The sequence below is a fragment of the Haliotis asinina genome, chromosome 6 (genome assembly GCF_037392515.1).
Source record: "Haliotis asinina isolate JCU_RB_2024 chromosome 6, JCU_Hal_asi_v2, whole genome shotgun sequence".
Lineage (NCBI taxonomy): Eukaryota > Metazoa > Mollusca > Gastropoda > Lepetellida > Haliotidae > Haliotis > Haliotis asinina.
In genome coordinates, this window is record NC_090285.1 from 16,632,210 (window position 1) to 16,651,700 (window position 19,491).

The 19,491-nt window shown below is 41.5% G+C and overlaps 1 protein-coding gene across 1 annotated transcript; it reads right to left on the reverse strand.

Annotated features, from left to right (window-relative positions):
* Positions 1 to 1,071: 1,071 nt before the first annotated feature.
* On the reverse strand, positions 1,072 to 15,998 carry LOC137286581 (carbohydrate sulfotransferase 4-like). Its single transcript, XM_067818524.1, has 5 exons — positions 15,784 to 15,998; positions 12,955 to 13,038; positions 7,803 to 7,832; positions 6,682 to 6,895; positions 1,072 to 2,499 (listed from the first exon to the last, which is right to left on the reverse strand). The coding sequence occupies exons 1-5, from the start codon at positions 15,983 to 15,985 to the stop codon at positions 1,707 to 1,709; spliced, it is 1,323 nt and encodes a 440-aa protein (XP_067674625.1). The 5' UTR covers positions 15,986 to 15,998; the 3' UTR covers positions 1,072 to 1,706.
* Positions 15,999 to 19,491: the final 3,493 nt, after the last annotated feature.

Consider the following 19,491-nt stretch of genomic DNA (forward strand, 5'->3'; position numbering starts at 1 on the left):
TTTAGAAATATTGTAAAGCACCTAAAACCTTGAAATTGTTCATACGTATCGACAGTAGTGAGTGACCTCGCCTACTGCCATACCGACTGTCATTATTTTCCCTTTGATTTCAGCTTGTCGCCGGCTGTCATCTGTTGAGTTGTTGTAATAGAAATGTTTAACTAACCAACTGTGATGAGTACATTGATCTGTTCCATGGAGGACACGCTTCTGAGTGCCCGGTTCTAGGTTTCCTGCAAACGAGTATGGTTTTAGTAATATTCCAGCAATTTCACAGCGGGGGTCCCAGAATTGGGCTTTACATATTGTACCCATGTGGGGAAGGGAGCCTGTGCCGTTGTAACGACATTTTGCTTACACATATTTTTAGAAAAATAAACTTAAAAGTAAAAGTTCACTTTTAACGAGTTCAATGTATACTGGACAAAAATAGTTAGGGATATTTGCAAATTTTGAATAATGATCTATTTATTCATTCACATACTGATAAAATATAAGCCATCATTAAAAATACCAATATCCCTAACTTATTTTGTCCAGTATAGATTGTTATCAGACTTTAGGAAGATGTTTGCTTCTTTTCCAGTCTTAATTCAACTTTTCAAACAAATACTGACAAACATTTATTTTTCAAATGTGTAACAACGGGATTCTGAAGATAATTCATGAAGCTTAATATATACGAATAACCATACTTTCATAGTCTCTACTGAGTGAAGACACTTGCGCCTCCAACATTAGGAATTGTAAAAGACTGAATATAGCATTACATTTCGCTAAAGTACTGTCGGAAATAGTAAAAAACCCTCTTTCTCAGCATTTATATCTACAATGTATGTAGTTACTGTGAACGTGTGGAATATCTGTTCTAGGGAGGCAGTTTAGTTTTGCGCCGCACTCATCAATATTCCAGCTATGTGGTGGAAGGCTGCACCAAACAATAGAGGCTTAAACGGTAAATCCATTGGGTTTCCAGGGACCCTTCCCCCTCCCTGAAAGAAAGTGTTGAATAGTTGTTCATCAAGTAGTATTTCATTGCTATGGAAGGGGCACACAAACAACATAAGGATGTTTCCTTACTCCAGACCATTATTTTTATTATTTAACAACGACATGCGCAAAAAGGATACAAACTGTCCTGAATGGCTAACTTACAAGTGACCTTTGCCATATTGCAACAGACGTTTCGACAATACATTATCTTCCACAATTTCTTAAACAATATGGCTTGTTACTTTCTGTGTTCAACACCGTCCTTAGCAATATATCAGGAATATTACCATGACTTGTCAATCATATAAGAAATATGAAAACAATCTATTGTAATTGATGTTGTGAGCAAGTGTGATCCTAACGATGTTGTAGGGAGCTTATACGACAAAATTCCAAGCTCGTTTGTTGTTTAACGACGCTGTCCAGATTATTTGAACTTTAAAAAAGCGAATTGTACGTATTCGAGTCTGGACCAGAGCATTCAATGATTGACATCACGAGCATTGGCATACGACAGTGACATACGATGACATGCATCAATGACGTTAATCACCCGATCCCGTTAGCTGTCTCTCACGACAAGCACTGGCTGCAGTAGACAGTTCTAACCTTGAACTTCAAAAGTCAGTACCCTGAATTCCAACGGGTCTACATCACATCACACAAATACATCCTTTGAATTAAAGACCTAACCAATGTCTAAACTCATTTGATCAAATGATAGGCCACGAGTGTAAAGGGATGGACAAATTGGTGTAAACGTCCCTGCTTTCAACACGTTTATAACCAAGAAAGTCATAGGCCTCTTGACATTCTTCATCAATATACTGGACTTTTTTGTAATCCAGATGAAGCCGCCATTCCTGGGACGCCCTCGCAGAATTGGCTTTAGAAATACACATGGAACAGTTCTGTTCGTGCCCTCTCATGGTAATGTTGACCACGTGATCATACACAGAAGGAATCAGCGGAAGTTTCATGACGTCATACAACGCCCGAGACACGTTTATTGGATGCTCTGCTAAATTTTCGTAAAGAACCACATGCGCTCGTTTTGGAACCTTCTTTTTGATTCTGGCAATAAGTTTTATGTCTTCCAACAGGTTCTTGCAGAAAGTTCCAACGTACGTCCAAAAGTCTTTCCGTTTGTAATAACTATACCGACCTTCTGACCAAATAGTAGCGCGAGGGTCTCGCACAAGATGGATGACGCGTACCTTTGAGTCCTTGTACATCATTTCCACAGCTATCTTCATGTTAAGGGCGATGGTTTTGGCAAGAATGACCTTGGCATTGATGCAGATCTTGTACAGGTCCGGCAGGCAGTGGAGAATACCAAATATGCCGGGGTAGACGTGCAAACAGTCGGAATAAGACTTCGTTGTGCGGCTGTTCCGGAGATGGAACTGACTGACCGTATCGATGTCCATCTCTTCAAAATCACAGTTTAGTAAGCCCAACAATACCTTTCTGATGAGGTACCGCTTGAAACTGAAACCAGAGTGCCTGCAAAGGAGAGGCATGATATATAGGGTAAAGATTTTGAGTGGGGGCCCATGTGATATTCGAATGGCGGTATAGGTGAGGACTGACATTGGTTTCATATATGTGTAATGTAGAATATTATTTCTTATTAGTAACAAAACGGTAGTTTTTCAAAGAGATACTAAACTTTTGCCACCAATATCAGTACACAGATACAATTATAAGGCCATGCAGTAATTAATGGATGTATACCTTGTTTAGCTTGACCTGAGCTAATCTATATATTCATATATAAATAGGGGATCAGATAATGTTATTAATGTTGCGTTCATGCTAAGCATACATACATCGGAAACATTAAACCATCGTAGCTTATCTTTCAAAGAAAATCAGTACAATGCTAACAATGTCTCGACACTGAGATGTCATACGGCAACCTTGTCTCGCCTGTTGACAATCAACAGATGAAGGTGCACCCCTTCACAGTTATGGACCTAACAAGCTGTGACAAGGTCACGCAATGCATTAGTAATGACCTGATCAGGTTAAACTGAACTATCTGTAGATTCCAACGTTGATACAAGAAAACAGAAACTGATTACTGGGTGTAGAGTCAAACCTTGCTACCTCAGACAGAACTGTCTACTGGGTGTAGAGTCAAAGCTTGCTACCACAGACAGAACTGATTACTAGGCGTATAGTCAGACCTTGCCACCAGAGACAGAATAGTGTACTGGGTGTAGAGTGAAACTTAGATATCACAGGCAGAACCGATTACTATTGGGTAGAATTAGCTGTTACCCCAGTTACGATCTGAAGACAACCTTGGTACCATAGGCTGGCAGTAATTATAAATGAGTATCATTGTTTGTCTGAGAGGTTCTTTCGGTTCATTTTACAAGTTGATGGCTGTGCCGAAAAGAAAGAAATATCATCATCTTGTAAACGTAGTTCTAATTTGAATCTGGAGGTTTATGAAATACAGTGTGACGTAAAGTCTTAATCTCAATGATATTACAAAAACCCCATCACTCATTTAGTTCTGCCAACACGACCAAAAACGAGTGCTCTGAGCCTTTCCGTTTCCCCCAGTTTCTGATCAGATGATTAAGCAAATATCCCATTTCCATGACATGAACAATTCACACTAAAGTGACACATATCTTCAACTTATTTGATCCATCCTGATTTTCTGGATTGCTGGAAACATCAAACAAAGGTTTGAACAAGGTAAATTATTAGAATTTGTTTTAATTTCTTGAGTGTTATAAAATCTTAATCCTGTAGTTCCAACACATGGTGCGAATGAACCCTTATGATGCTTGAGAAAGAGTCACAAAACTTTTTTTCGGATTTGATCTGAAACCTTTGGTTACTTCAGAAAACACTGAAACCATACTGACCTAACCCCGAACATTCACGTCAGTATTGGCCATGGAGAATAAAAGAGACATTATGCAGCAACAGCTAGATGGTTCAGTCCGGAAAATTACCGTGTTTCGCCCGAGTACGATGATTTTGAATGTGAGTTTAGTTTTAAGGCGTTTTTATTGCAATATCACTGTAGGGGACACCAGAAGTCGCCTTCACACACTGTACTCAAGAGGGTAATCGAACCTGGGGTTTCAGCGTGACGAGCGAGCGCTCTGACCACTAGACTACTCCACCGACCATTTTGATGGTAAACATGACGTGAAGCTTACCGAGTGTTGTTGCGATGGTGATATCGACTGAAATGCACATGATATGGATTGGCCTTCAACCTACGTCATATACACTTATATCACAGTGATGGGGATGTTCAGTCTGGGTTTTACACAGGATTGTTTTACATCGAGATCAATACTGTACAACCGTCTTACAATCAGGTGACATACCTACGGTCACCACAACACCACTTTGACGATAAATCATGCAAGTTATTGAGTTTGGTGTTACGCCGCATTTGGCAGTTTTCCAGCATTATCACGGCGGGGAATACAAGTAATGGGTTTCACACATTGTGCCCATGTGGAGAATCGAACCTGGGCTTTAGATGCGATGAGCAAACGTTTTAACCACTAGGCTACCCCACCGTCCCACAAACCACATGTCATAGTATGGTTTTCGCCGCGTTAGCAATATTCCAACACACAATCTACTCATGTGGGGAATCGAACCCGGATCTTCAGCATGACGAACAAACGGTTTACCCACTAGGCTACTCCAGCGCACCTCACTCAAATGAAGATCCCATTCAGACAGAGTCACTGGTAGGGAATTATATACTCAGAAAATCAATATTACAAGAGAGTTGAATTGACACTATGTCCAAATCCGATTCACTGACCAGACTGGACTAACCATACTCCGTCTGCTATATTTTGGGACTGGGAATTATCTGTGACAATGAATGAATTCTCCGTTACATCAATTTCGTAATCACAAAGAATCTGTGACATTTGACAATTCATGGAAATTGATACGCACGGTTCTTTCCGCAGATAAAGACAGTAGACGCTTTATGAGGAAAGGGGATAAACCCTCACTGGAACACTTTGTATTATTTTTACACTTTTTTGGGGGATCATTGGGGCCAAAACAAAACGATTATTTATCAAAGACTCTGACATATTGCATGGTGTCCGTCACAAAAATCACAAAGGCTTCACTGTGTCCAAGTTCCCTACCAGTGACGTAGCTACGGAAAGGTATGTAAAGGAATCGTGCTCTTCAATTTCATTTTGAGTAGTATAGTTAAACAACAAGTGCATGTGCGAGTCAAGGTGGCTGGTTAGGCTGTCTTTATCCACAACAATACTGGGATCCCCAATCCATAGAGATGCAGCTCTGCACAAAGCTCAAGCTGACCTCCACTGAGCTCGGGGCAGCTTCAGTCTATGTAAACTTATCCTCAGTACTTTTCGTTACACTCCACTACTGAGTCTCAGTGGTGGAGTGTAACGAAATACACCGAGATTAAGTTTAATTAGACTGGGGCAGTTTAGTGGTTAAAGATCGATTTAGTGGTTAAAATGGGTCGATTCACCATATGGATACAATTTGGGAGACCCATTTCTGGTGTTCCCCGCCGCGATATTGGTGGAATATTGCCAAATGCGGCGTAAAACTGAACTCAATCACTTCACTGGGCTCTGTGTGGGGTGAGCACCAAACTACTCAGTAAGAATATTCTTTATTCAGTAATTTGACCGACTTGGAGTGGGACTTACGCCTTTTTACGGCGATTTTATTAGTATTCAGTACTGCACCAAGTTCAAGGGCTGGAGAACTGATAAAAAAGATAACAATGGTGAATATCGTCGATATGGAAATTATTAGAGGTTTGATAATAGTGCCATCGATAAAGTCCCACATGCAGTTTGTTACAAATGTTTAAAGCTTTAATTTACTCACGCAATACACAAAGTAACGTTTGTGATCATTTACTGATTCTAGCTGCTGCTTATGACGCTGTTTGGTAACCACTCAGCAGGTATGTGAAATATTTCAATTTCTTTCAGACATTTTGAGCATACTTGTTCAAAGTTACATCGCCGATATCTATCAATAATCGACTGATATTTAGTTAACGATTATCGATCTCTGTAATCCGTATGGATAGTCAGCCCTATCGGATGGGGTCGCCGAAAATGGGCTTCCAAAATTAAAACGTGGGGAATCAAACCCTGGTTTTCGACGACGTAACGAGGGAACACTTTAACCATTAGGTTATCGCCAGCTGGAAAACCAGGGATTCGAATCCGCAACACCAGACCCATGTAGGACAGTCCCAAGAGATGTGATTTCGTTGCAAACCCGGCTAATATCATATCCAGTAATTAAATTAAGTGAGTGAGCTTAGTTTTAGGCCGCACTTAGCAGTTTTCCAGATACATGGCGACGATCTATAAATAATAGCGCATGTACCAGACAATCCAGTTATCAACGGCATGAGCACCGATCTGCGCAATTGGGAACCGACGACATGTGTCAGCAAGCCTGACAACCTGATCCCGTTAGTGGCTTCTTACGACAACCATAGTCACCTTTTGTGGCAAGCATGGGTTGCTGAAAAGCTATTCTACCATGGATCTTTACAGGTCCAGTATTCAAAGGTTACAAAAAGTTTCGACTTGAAACAACTAATAGGCCATTCAAGACCCAGACTTTGTGAGAAACAAAAGGTGTACAAAAGCAAAATAAGAAGATTAACGGACTCACAATTTCCGTTTCCGCAAATAATCGAATACAGTGTGCTTCTCCTGCACTAGAAAGTGAAGTGGTTCGAAGAAGTAAAACACATCCGGATGCGCAGAAAGGATATCTCCTGTAAAGGTCGAGCCACTGCGCATGTACGTGAGCAGAATGACCTTTGTACGAGCTTTGGGCCGACAGGACTTGGTTGTGTTGCAAGGGAGAGAACGATTAAAGAGGCCTGCGGAAGGAAATAAAAATACTAGTAAGGTCTTCCAGTTTATATTCATCTCCACCTCAATTCTACCGGTTTGTACTTTACCCCATCTGAACTCTACCAGTTTTATTCTCATCCCCATCTGATCTCTACCAGTTTATACTCATCTCCGTCTCGGCTCTACCAGTTTATACTCACCCTATATCAGCTGTAGTAGTTTATACTCATCCCCATATCGGTTCTACCAGGTTATACTTACCCGTGTCAGTTCTACCCGTATCAGTTCTACCAGTTTATACGCATCCTCACCTAAGCTCTAGCAGTTTATTCTCATCCATATCCCGGTTCTACCAGTATATACTCATCCCTACCTCAGCTCTACCCGTTTACACTCCATAATTCCCCATAATTTTATAAAACAAACCCCACCATCTCACCCCTACCATTTTACACTCCTCCATATATCTGCTGTGCCAGTTTAAATGCATCCAGTCACAAACACAACGGGTGAAAATATCACTTTCAAGATGGATGATCATTTGTCAATAATAGATGAGTCTAGACCAGACATTCCTGCGATTAACAGCATGAGCATCGATCTACGCAGCTGGGATACGATGGCATGTCAAGCAAGTCAACACAATCCGGTATGTCGCCACTTAGGAAAAGCGACCATGTTTGCTATAAAAGGCGACTATGCTTGTCGTAAGAGGTGACTAACGGGATCCGGTGTTCAGTCTGGCTGACTTGGTTGGCACATGTCATCGGTTACCAATTGTGCAAATCGGTGCTCATGTTGTTGATCACGGAATTGTCTGGTCCAGACTCGATTATTTACAGACCGCCGCCATATGGCTGTAATTAAACTCACTCCCGCACGCTTAGGACAAGCGAATCTTCGCGGCTGACAGAACCAGACTTGCTTACGTACCTGAAAACTGTGCGAAGAGGCTTACAGGCTCTGGAAAAGATGCGACCATTATGAGTTCATAGGGTAGGATAACGGAATTAAACAACCTGGGACCACTTTATTGGTAGCGAACTTGGTGACAGTCCGTGTAGAGTCTTTGTGATTTTTGCGATGGAAACTTTGCGATATATCAGAGTCTTTGATAAACAATGATCGTTGTACTGGGAAAAGCAATACAAAGTATCCCAGTGAGGGTTTATCGAGTCAGTTTCCACTGTCAACTGTCAAATGTCTCAGAAACTTTCTGATTACGAAACTGATGTAACGGAAAATTCATTCAGTGTCACTGATAATTCCCAATCCCAAAATATAGCTGACGGGGTATGATTCGTCCAATCTAGTCAGTGAATCGGTTTTAATTCAACTCTCTTGTAATATTGATTTTCTTAGTATATAGGACAATTATAACTTACCCCTCCCTTGGTGATGCTAATATCACAAAGATTCTGTGACGTATCGCAAAGTTTCCGTTACGAAAATCACAAAAAAAAACACTCTACTACCAAGTCCCAACCAGTCTCTTGATCCTAGTGAAGCAGCTAAGCAGCTGTTTATTGATAAAAGCACAAGTTTCAAGACCTTTTCTGAAATAATTTCAGATATAGAGGCACATATTTCTATATATGTGCGCGCAGACAAAAATGTTTTCAGGCTTTCCTCTTACATGGTCGGCATAAACAATAAATACAAACCAATAATTTCACATTAATTAGAAACATCCCCAAACTATAAAAGCTCCTCCCATCAGGTTGCAGACAACTTTTCGAATATGGAGCTCCATGAGAAGAGAAAACTATGTTATGGCATCACCTGATCAATCCTGACTACAAATGTACGTACTATTTTGGCAAAAGAATTCAAGGACAAGTTAACGTTTTTGGATATTTTAAACAATGAGATCAGTAAAACGTTACAACACTCAACGGCAACTGTGGCAGATAGTCCTGACTTGTGTTTCGCAAGCTAAGGAAGCAGTAATTATTTTATTAGAGTAAACGTAATTATGAAAAAAATCAATTATACTAGGCGATAATGTTGCCTAACTTCAGCATAATGAACTTGTGGGGTTTTGGTTTTCAAGATGGTTGCTGGTAATACACATTCATAGACATTTAATTTGAAATAGGAAACTTATGGTGACACATTAATCGTCTTCGCTTACAGGTCTCGAGGCAGTTATACTACAAATGACAAATTACCATATATTACGTAATACTGAATTTGGGCTTCATGCTCAAGGTCATAATGAAATTTACCCATGATCATTAAAATCAGTACGAAGGCACATGGTGCATACATAAGCTTTGAAAACCAAACCTCCACGGATACAAATGTAACTGGAATAAACTTGAGACTGATTTCAACAACAACAAAAACAACAACAACAACAAAATCCACTGAAACATGGTAGCACATGACTGCAAGAAGAATACACAGACATATTAACATCAACAATGCTGAAAAAAGGAATGGTCACCATGACTACACCAGAAATCGTATTGTTTTGGACAATGGTTGTTCTGATTGTAGGAGTGAGTGAGCTGTTTTACGCTGCACTCAGCAATTATCCTGCTTTGTGGTGGCGGTCTGTAAATAATCGAGTCTGGACCAGACATTCCAGTGATCAATAGCATTAGCATCGATCTGCTCAAATGGGAACCGATGACATGTGTCAACCAAGTCAGCGAGCCTTACCACCCCACCTCGTTAGCCGCCTCTTACGACAAGCAGGGTCGCCTTTTATGGCAAGCGTTGGTCGTTGAAGGCCTATTCTACCCTTCACGGGTCTCTGATTGTATGAACCACCACAGCCGACCACACGAGTGTCGTGAGCAGCCATTTCTTGGACTTACAACATCTGCACGTCTCCTGCTCATACTGCCACCCAAGAGTCGTGTTACCAGCATTTGATTCCTCTGCCATTCCAGATACAGTGCATGTCTCAATTCTTCACTTTGAATTGCTCAGATCAATGCTCATGCTGTTGATCACTAAATTGTCTGGTGCAGACGCGATTACTTCAGACCGTCTAGCTGGAATATTGCTGAGCGCGACGTAAAACTAAACTAACTCACTCACTCTTCACTTCGAACAGGATAAGGTGTAGCTCGAACTTAGTCCGTGCTGACATAGTCCGAAGGTGTTCCTTATTCCTTGCGGGCCATGGCTATGTTTCAGTGGAATTGCTCCCTAACAAGGGCGATTGAATTGTCATCCATGAGTATCTGACGATTGGCTAAGTTAACAAAATGTGTTCCCATGCCTGTACTTTCTATCGAAAATTTGACCCTTGTGCTTTCCAGGTACAGCAGTTAAATCCAATTGGCAGCCGTACGAAACGCAAACCCAAACCCCCACTACTGATAGGGCCATCTGCATAGAATATCTCCTGAGATACGACGTCTGTGTAGTGACAACGGAAGTCGGCAACGTGCCAAAGAATGAGACACCAAGTAACTGTAAGCAGTTTGCATCACACCAGGATTTCTTCCTGTTCCTATCTGTGAAAAGCGGCGTCTGATCGGACGACGTACTGTCAGACGTCGCTGACATGGCATTGAAATAGTAACTGCAGATGTTGTGGTGCTTACGGTAACGTTTCCTTTTGCACGATATTTTTCGGACGACCTCGCACGACAGATTTCGCTCACGTTGAATTATCAGTAATTGTTTCCTTTTCTGCGTTTTTGACGCACGACGTGGTACGACGTCTTTTTCTACCGCTGCATGTAGCGATCTGGTCGTGTGATGGATTCCGTCGTACGGGTTTCAAGGGGCAACTGTGCTAAAAATAATCCGGTAAATTCCAATTTTCAGTTTTGACCATGTGCTTCGAACTCTGTAATGGCGAATGTAGAAAAATTCATTGAACTTGTGAGGGTCCAGGACATCATTGTATGATGTTTCCTGTCCCAAATAAAGGGATGACCAGTATGTCAGCAGCGCTTGGGATGAGATCGCCACAGAAATGAAAGTCCACTCTATGAAAGGTGAGTTGACTGAACTTAATTTGTATACTCTTGTAAAAATGATAGGCTGTGAATGTACCGTTATGTCACTTTGTCAGAATCTGAGTGGGTCTCTTTTTTAAAGTATGACTGAATTCATATACGTGTCAATGGACGATGGGGTACAAACAACTACATTGTGTGTTTTTCTGAAATTGTAATGAAACTGCTAAAGATACACACATTTGAAGACAAATGCTTTTTTACATTTGGAACTGTTTGTGATTATACACAAAATTGGAATATGCTTAAAGATATGCACTCTTTTCTTTTAAGGACCAGAGTGAAAAAAGAAATGGCGGAATCTCAGGGGCACCTACGTAAGGAAGAAAAGGCAGATAAAGGGGAGCACAAGCGGTCAAGCTGCCACCAAAGTGAAGAAGTGTCCCTATTTTGCAGTCTAAGTAAACTTATCCTCAGTACTTAGGTATGTGTGCGAAGGTTCGTTCGATCGAATTCGAGGATGTGTTCGAGGGTGTGTTCGAGGGTGTGTTCGAGGGTATGTTCGAGGGTGTGTTCGAGGGTGTGTTCGAGGGTATGTTCGAGGGTGTGTTCGAGGGTATGTTCGAGGGTATGTTCGAGGGTGTGTTCGAGGGTATGTTCGAGGCTGATGTCGAGGTCAAGCTTTAGACCCATAAAGAATATAGGCCAGGCACGCTGATTCGGTTGACATGCCACTATACCTCATAAGCATAAATTGATGCTCATGCTATCGATCACTTGATTGTCTGGTCGAGTCGATTTCTCACACACCACTTCCATGTAAAAGGAGGAAGCAGTAATATTTCTGTTTGTCACCATCTCCGCATGAGCAAAATGAAATAATTTTGACTGCCTCCATATCTGAAAATGTTCACTTGCATCATTCAATAAATGTTCAGTTTTATGATAAAATGCTCAATATATCTGTTATCACCAGCTAGTATGTATCTCCATCAAAAGTCAGTTTACACAGAATGTAGCAATATTCCATCAATATCATGGCCGGGGCCCCGGGACACCGGAAATAGGCTTCACACGTTGTACCCATGTAGTGAATCGAACCCAAAGTTTCGGAGTGACGAGCGACATATACCCCACCACCCCTGCCTGAATTAGGAAAACATAAAAGAATTACCTGGCTATATTTATTAACCAATTACAATTTCATGACTTGCTGGAACTCTATGATCTACACGAAACACGTGCTCTCGTGCTCGTGATCAGAGGCCCTTGTGCCTTTGTCAGAATTAAAGCTTAAGAAAAAATATATTTTGAGACGACCCGACTCAATACTTCATAGTACAATACATCATTATGTAGTGAAACATTTCGAGTCCGGGTCATCTCAAATGTTTATGTGTTTTAAAAAAGTATTTGATACTCGCAAAGACACGGGCCTGGGCTCGTGATCACAATTATAGAAGGCTATTGAGTGCCCCTAAAGGAAATATCTGACAAATCAAATTTATACTTTTGCTATGAAAGGGCGTCCAGTCAACACCAACGTTGCTGGGAAGCTGGTAAATGCAAAGGCACAGTGAGTGAGTTCAGTTTTACGCCGCACTCAGCAATATGTCAGCTACATGGCGGCGGTCTGTAAATAATCGAGTCTGGACCAGACAATCCAGTGATCAACAACATGAGCATCGATCCGCGCAAGTAGGAACCAATGACATGGGCCAACCAAGTCAGCAAGCCTGACCACCCGATCCCGTTCGTCGCCACTTACGACAGAGTCGCCTTTTATGGCAAGCATGGGTTGCTGAAGGCCTATTCTACCACGGGACCTTCACGGGTAACAAAGGCAGAATACAGTGAGTGAGTCAGTGTACTCTTACCCCACATTCAGCAATATTCCATGTATATGGCGTCGGTCTGCATAATAATCTGCCATGCGGTGAGCCTGACCACCCGATCCCAATCTCTTACGACAGGCATGGGGTGCTGAAAATCATTACTGACCAGGATCAAAGGTTCATTTAGATATTATCACGTTGGTACTTTTCCCGTGACTTTACGTAAACGGTGCGATGTTGCGGTGCGAATCATGCAACAGTCCCGTCGTTGACGTCAAAGGGACAAGCAGCTACAACGTCGAACACTGTCTAATGTACAAATCTCACCTTTGTTAGAGGTGACTTGTCTGGGTGCCTCGGTAGTCCTGACAACAGGAAAGGAATATGGCAGATACTCTCTCCCCGTGTTGTCTGCGAACCAGAAGATTTAGTGAGTGGGGTTTGTACAGTATTGGAGTGAGTGAGGTTGGTTTTACGCCGCGGATATAACGCAAGAAGAAGTGGGTGAGTGAGTGAATTTAGTTTCACTCAGCAATATTCCAGGGTTGCGGTCTGTAAATAATCGAATCTGAACCACCCGATCCCGTTAGTAGCCTCTTACGGCAAGCATAGTCGCCGTATGGCAAACATGGGTTGCTGAAGGCCTATTCTATCCCGGACCTTCACGGGTCGGAAGAAGAAAAATGAGTGACATTTTACACCGCTTTTAGCAAATATTCCAGCCATATCACGGCAGTGGGGACACCAGAAATGGGCTTCACACATTGTACCCAGGTGGGGAGTCGAACCCGGGTCTTCAGCTTGAAGATCGCATTAACATCCACGCTACCCAAATGCCATGCATAGTATTTGAATGGAAATTATATCAACTTAAAGTTGGAATCCCGGAACTGATGTACGTACCGGACGTGTATGAAATTGGTGATTGAGTTTAGTTTAGTTATACGCCGTTTTTAAATAGTAGTCCAGCAATAACACGACTGGGGACACCAGAAATGGGCTTCACACATTGTACCCATGTGGGGAATGGAAACCGGCGTTAAGAGCGAACGCGTTAATCGCTTGGCTAACCCTCATCCATTGGCCCACTATAAGAATGATAGTCTGTAAGAACGAGTGTGACTGAATCTGCAACTTAATTTATGAACACGTGCTAAACTTTCCAAGCTGTATTTCTGAGAGAATAAAATAGATATTCTTCTTCCTCGTCACTTTTTTCTATCAAAAATCAAACACAAAGTTATACCGCCCTCGTCACTTTTGAAAAAAATGTGCCCGAAAAACATTTAATTTTTTCATGCAACCTTACTGTAACTGCCTTCCCAGCAACGTCAACCGAGACCAGCTACGTCGCCATCAAGCCTTCAACACTGCTGCAAAAATCATTACTAAAGTTTAGAGTCTTCGATCATATTACTCCAAAACTAACAGATATACACTGCCGACCAGTCACCACAGGACCTGTCTACAAAACCACTGAAATGATGTCCCAGAAGACCTCGCAGAGTTACTGCCCCTGTATCAGCCCTCACGCTCACAGAGATCACAAAAACAAATGCTAGTGACAGTGCTAAACCTCAAAACCAAATCTGGCAAAATGTCGTTCGCTTCCAGTGCAATGACGTGGAATGCACACTGCTTGAACTCTAAACTAGAGTATCACCACCATCATTTAAGACTGCCCTCAAAACATATCTTTTTATGTGTCATTTTCCATCCCAAGCGCGCAGGGCTTTCACTAGTAAATTATGCACTGTAAGTGTAAACATTATCACCATCATTAAAAATAACAGCGGGTTTTGTCCTAGCGTCACTATCGTCAAAAACACATGCAAAGGCATGGCAATGGATCACCTAAAACTAACTATGCAGTCGTTGACTGATTAAAGATAACTGCAATGCTGCTTATCCTGTGGATATTTCGGTTTCAGCCATTAGTCGAGACTCGGATCGGTGGGGTGGCCTTATGGTTAAAATGCTTGTTCGTTGGGTGTCCGAGTTCGATTCCTCGCATGGTTACAGCATCTTTTAGGTCTCCGTGATCATATTGCTGCAATAAAACTTGCGTTACAACCAATCAACTCACTGGTCCAACTTCCATATATGATAACAATGACATGTAATGTTAGTAAGAGATAATTTTGACTCGGGACCAAAATGAAATAGTGAGTATAGTTATAAATGTTTTTCAGTTGTAGTAATTTCCTCCACTATCGCGCTGGAGGGACACCAAAAACAAAAAACTGACATTGTAACGTACTCATTAGGGGGAATCCCCTACTGGGATACTCCACTACCCCTTTAAGAGTATTAGGTAAATACCCGTAACCACCCCTTGAAATGTAGTGGTTTAGGTTTATGGTTTAGATTTAGCATTATGTTAGGTTTAGGGTCAGATTTGGGGTTGAAAAATAAGATGACAAAAATAATAACAACAAAACCATCTATTCATTAAATCATTAAATCAAATCAAAAATGCATTAAATCATAAACCCATAAAAGGAAAATCTTTCTGAACACACTAGGGGCGATGACAAATCCATTCACTCCGACTCAAAGAACAGAAGGTATGATTCCATGAATTCTTTTGAGTTAGGGATGTAAAGACTCATAGAACAATCGATGAATAGCAAGTACTCGATGCATCGCGGTCGACAGTATTCTATTTACATGAATATTTCTACCCGGTGTAATATTCCAACACTGAAATAAGTTCATTGGCTGTTGGGTTTTTTTCATACCTGTTCTAGTTGTGTATATAGGTTCAGGTATGCATGCCAGTTTGTAATTTTGACTTTTGATTGGAGTGGGAGATACTCTAACCATCGATAGTTTATTAATTGACTTCCGTTGACAGATAGTTATGTTGTTTTGCATTTTGATATTGGTTGGGTGCAGACTTGCAGTTTCTTTGAGTTTATGTTTTATATGTTTGCTTCGTCAGGGTATCTAGTTTGTTGTCAGTTATTAAAAATAGACTGGGACTACTTCAGTTTGTATGTCGTATGAAGTATAAAATCATTTGGCAAGTGACTTCAAATGAGACAATTCAAGGAGGAAAATATTATTGCAAATTCAATAATTGCTCGCAATAGACTATCTCTTTCTCTAGAGTTGTCTCCCCTCAATAGTCACCCCCTAACAATAAGCACTTACCTCTAACATAAAGTACATACATCAACGCGATACATCCAGCAATGATAGGTAAAATCCTTTTCTTCGCTAGCTTTCGCATGTTGTTTCTCTTCTTTTTAATGAACGCCCGAAACGAGCTCACGCACACATACAAACACTCATCCGCCAGGCAGTCTAAAAATACGATCCTCGTTTCGCACGTGAAAGTCGTGCTGAATGTCATAGCGATTCGCGCACGCTCCTCGGTGGATGGAGGGGGTGCAAACATTATTGATATTTTAGTGTGAGTGAGTTTAGCTTTGCGCTAATATTCTAGCAATATCCCGGCCGGTGTTACACGAAATGGGTTTAATAGATTGAATGTGGCATCGAACCCGGGTCTTCAGTGCAACGAGCCAACACAAATATAAGTGGACCTTTATTGTGACGTCATTCAAAAAGCAATAACCTGTCTGTAAAAATGATCTTAAAGCACATGATCCGTGCATATGCAGTTGGTACCTCTAACATAACTACTGGTTGTTGTTTAACGGCTTACTCCGAAATATTCCACTAACTTGGTGGCGGTCTGTAAGTAATCGACTCTGATCAGATAATCCGGTGATCGATATACTGAGCATCGATCTACGCATCTGGGATACGATGGCCAGACCACACGATCCCGTTAGTCGCCTCTCACGACACGCATGGGTTTTTGAAGTTCAATTTTAACCCGGGTCTTCAATGGTATCAATTTATTAATAAAAGTTCCACTGCACATTTGTACGTTTTCACATTTTTTGCTTTTAAGTAAAAATACATATCTTATTATAGTGCATGTAGTGTATCAATACACAAAGGTTGGTGGAAACCTTCTTTCGTGGTGTCTAGATTCAACGTCATAATTCCTAAACTAACAGCAAACACATCAGTTGAAATCTACAAGCATTTCACATGCTACACACAGAAAATATATGTAAATATGTCGTATGTAAATCTGGAGAGAGAGTCAGCTCATGGGAAATGTTAGACACCACAAAACCTTAAAATCATGAATTTCCGTGAAATGGTATTGATAGCGTAGATGTAAATTCATTTAAGTAGATATTCTATAGGAGAGTTTTACTGTCACAAAACACCATTACATGTACATTCTAAGTCGATTAATGAAGCTGGCAACCATAAACGCTCTTCCTCGTGTGTATCGCGAAAAGCCATTGAAAGATCGTTTACATGCTGTAAGACGAAATGATCTTATCGAACCCCGACTACATTTGCTATATCGATGTTCTAAATCATCAGTACAATACAATAAAATGTTTCCCGTTAAAACGTGCCGATGAATTTCACTAAACAAAAAGGACCCGCGAAGGTCCGGGGTAGAATAGGCCTTCACTAAAACATGCTTGCTACAAAAGGCGACTATGCTTGTCGTAAGAGGCGACCAACGGGATCTGGTGGTCGGGCTCGCTGACTTGGCTGACACATGTCATCGGTTCCCAATTGCCCCCATGTTGTTGATCACTGGGTTGTCTGGTCCAGATTCGATTATTTACAGACCGCCGCCGCCATATGGCTGAAATATTGCTGAACGAGGCGTAAAACAAAACTCACTCACTTAACCTAAAATGTATATAGAAAAAAGTGAAATTACGATTGCGAATGATCATAATTTTACCTTGCCAATTGAACATTTAAATGTCAGAATTTTATTCAAGTTAGGAGAAAAGTCGTTTAACATACTTACCTCACTCACTCAATCACTCTTTCTTTGTTGGGCTTTCTTCGGGCGAATGAGACACATTTGGCGAAGGCGTACGAATATACCCCGAAATGTCATATTCCACAAAATAAAGACTTTGACAACCATGAAATTCTCGCTTAATTCTGATGTCAGAAACGTGAGAAATACTTACACAACACGCACAGGACACAGGTGAAGATGCACACGACCAGAACGCTCTTCGCATGGTTGGCCGACATCTTTGAAATGACTTTTGATGGTGAAGACAATAAACTCCCACTGACCGGCAGCTGTAGATCCACACAAGCGATGCCCTTTATTGATGTATTGTATTCACTTTGTGTGACCAGATCAATACTTCACTACACATCGTTTGTGAGTGCGTACATAGAGAGAATTTGAAAACCTTTAATGTATTCTTACCAGCAAATATGTGAAGAAGTAAATGAATAAAGGAACTGATGAATGAATGAGCGAGTGGAGCAGTGACGTGAGTGGATGAGTTGGGAGTGGTGTGTGTGTGTGTGGGGGGGGGGGGGGGGGGAGGAGTGAATGAGTGGATGGGTGAGTGAGTGAATGTGTGGGGTTGGTTGGTGGTGTATGGGTGAGTGAATGAGTGTGGGTGAGTGAGTGCGTGGGTTGTAGTGTTTGGGTGAGTGCATGGGTGTATGGGTGAGTGAGTGGATGGGTTTTGGGTGAGTGAGTGGATGGAGGTGGGGTTAGTGGTGTTTGGGTGAGTGAATGAGTGGGTGGGTGAGTGAGTGAATGTGTGGGTTGAGGTGGGGGTGGTGTTTGGGTGAATGGATGGGTGAGTGAGTGAGACGTTGAGTTTTGGGTGAGAGAGTGAGTGAGTGAGGTAAACGATAACCACATCATGTTCGGGAGACATTAAGACTTTGTGTCATCGGTGGAATTAAAACCTTCTCTTCTCAGAAAAAAAACCCCTCTTCACACTTCTTCAGACAAGCTGCTACCAAATATCTCTGCAGGCATTTGGTTGTCAGGACGAAAAGGAAAAGTAGACGATTTGTCTTCATGATAACGGACATGACCTTCTGCTGAGAAGAAAAGGAGAACATCCCCTTTTCCCTTCTTCACCTGTACCATATCACACCCCTTCTCTACCTATACTGTACGTAGTTTCACCATCCTAAGTGATATATATCACGATTTTTTACGATATATATCACGATGCATCGATTTCTGTTTGTGTATTGAGACGAACCGATAATCTTTTGATAACCTTTTGATAATCTTTAGCATACACTACAGCACAACAATGTACAACAATGACAATGCCATACACGGCGACGACAATAACCAGCAGTGAACTATAACATGGACATCTCCTCCAGACATACTCACGTTCAAAGAGGAAAGAAAGACACCTGGGACCCGTTTCACAAACTCCCATCAGCCTAAGGTCTCGTAACTTTTCTCGTAGCACTCGTACCTCTCATAATGTAATGCAGGAGGAACACATGCTCCGAGAACGAGGTGAAACGGGGCCCTGGTGTTTTGGGGTTGTTTTTCCAAAAGCAGATGAAAATATTTGGATTGTTTTTAGACTTTCGCCTCAGTAACATGTGCAAGTCACAATCAGAACACTTTCCAAAGTTCAAACAGTTACGTGGTTTTTATTTCAAACGAATCTCGAAGTGCTGGGGTGTACAGTTTCTTTTGTACACCAGTTTAGTCCGCCTCAAGGTCCAACCATGTTTTGTCTCTTCCCCGCAGCGCAAGTCTAGATTTTGTTCACTGACTTTGTTCACACATACTGTCGTGTTCTAACTGATTAGATCGATGATCATGATATTCATCACTGGATTGTCTGGTTCGGGTTCAATTATTTACAAACAGCCTCTATTTAGGTGGAATAATTCTGAGTGAGGCGTTAAATTACAAACAAAACGAAGCCAAAGATTTTGCTCAGGTTCTGTATCTTCCTTCCACTCCAGTTTTAACAGAATCCTGACAATATATTCCCAGAGACTAAGCGTCAGTCT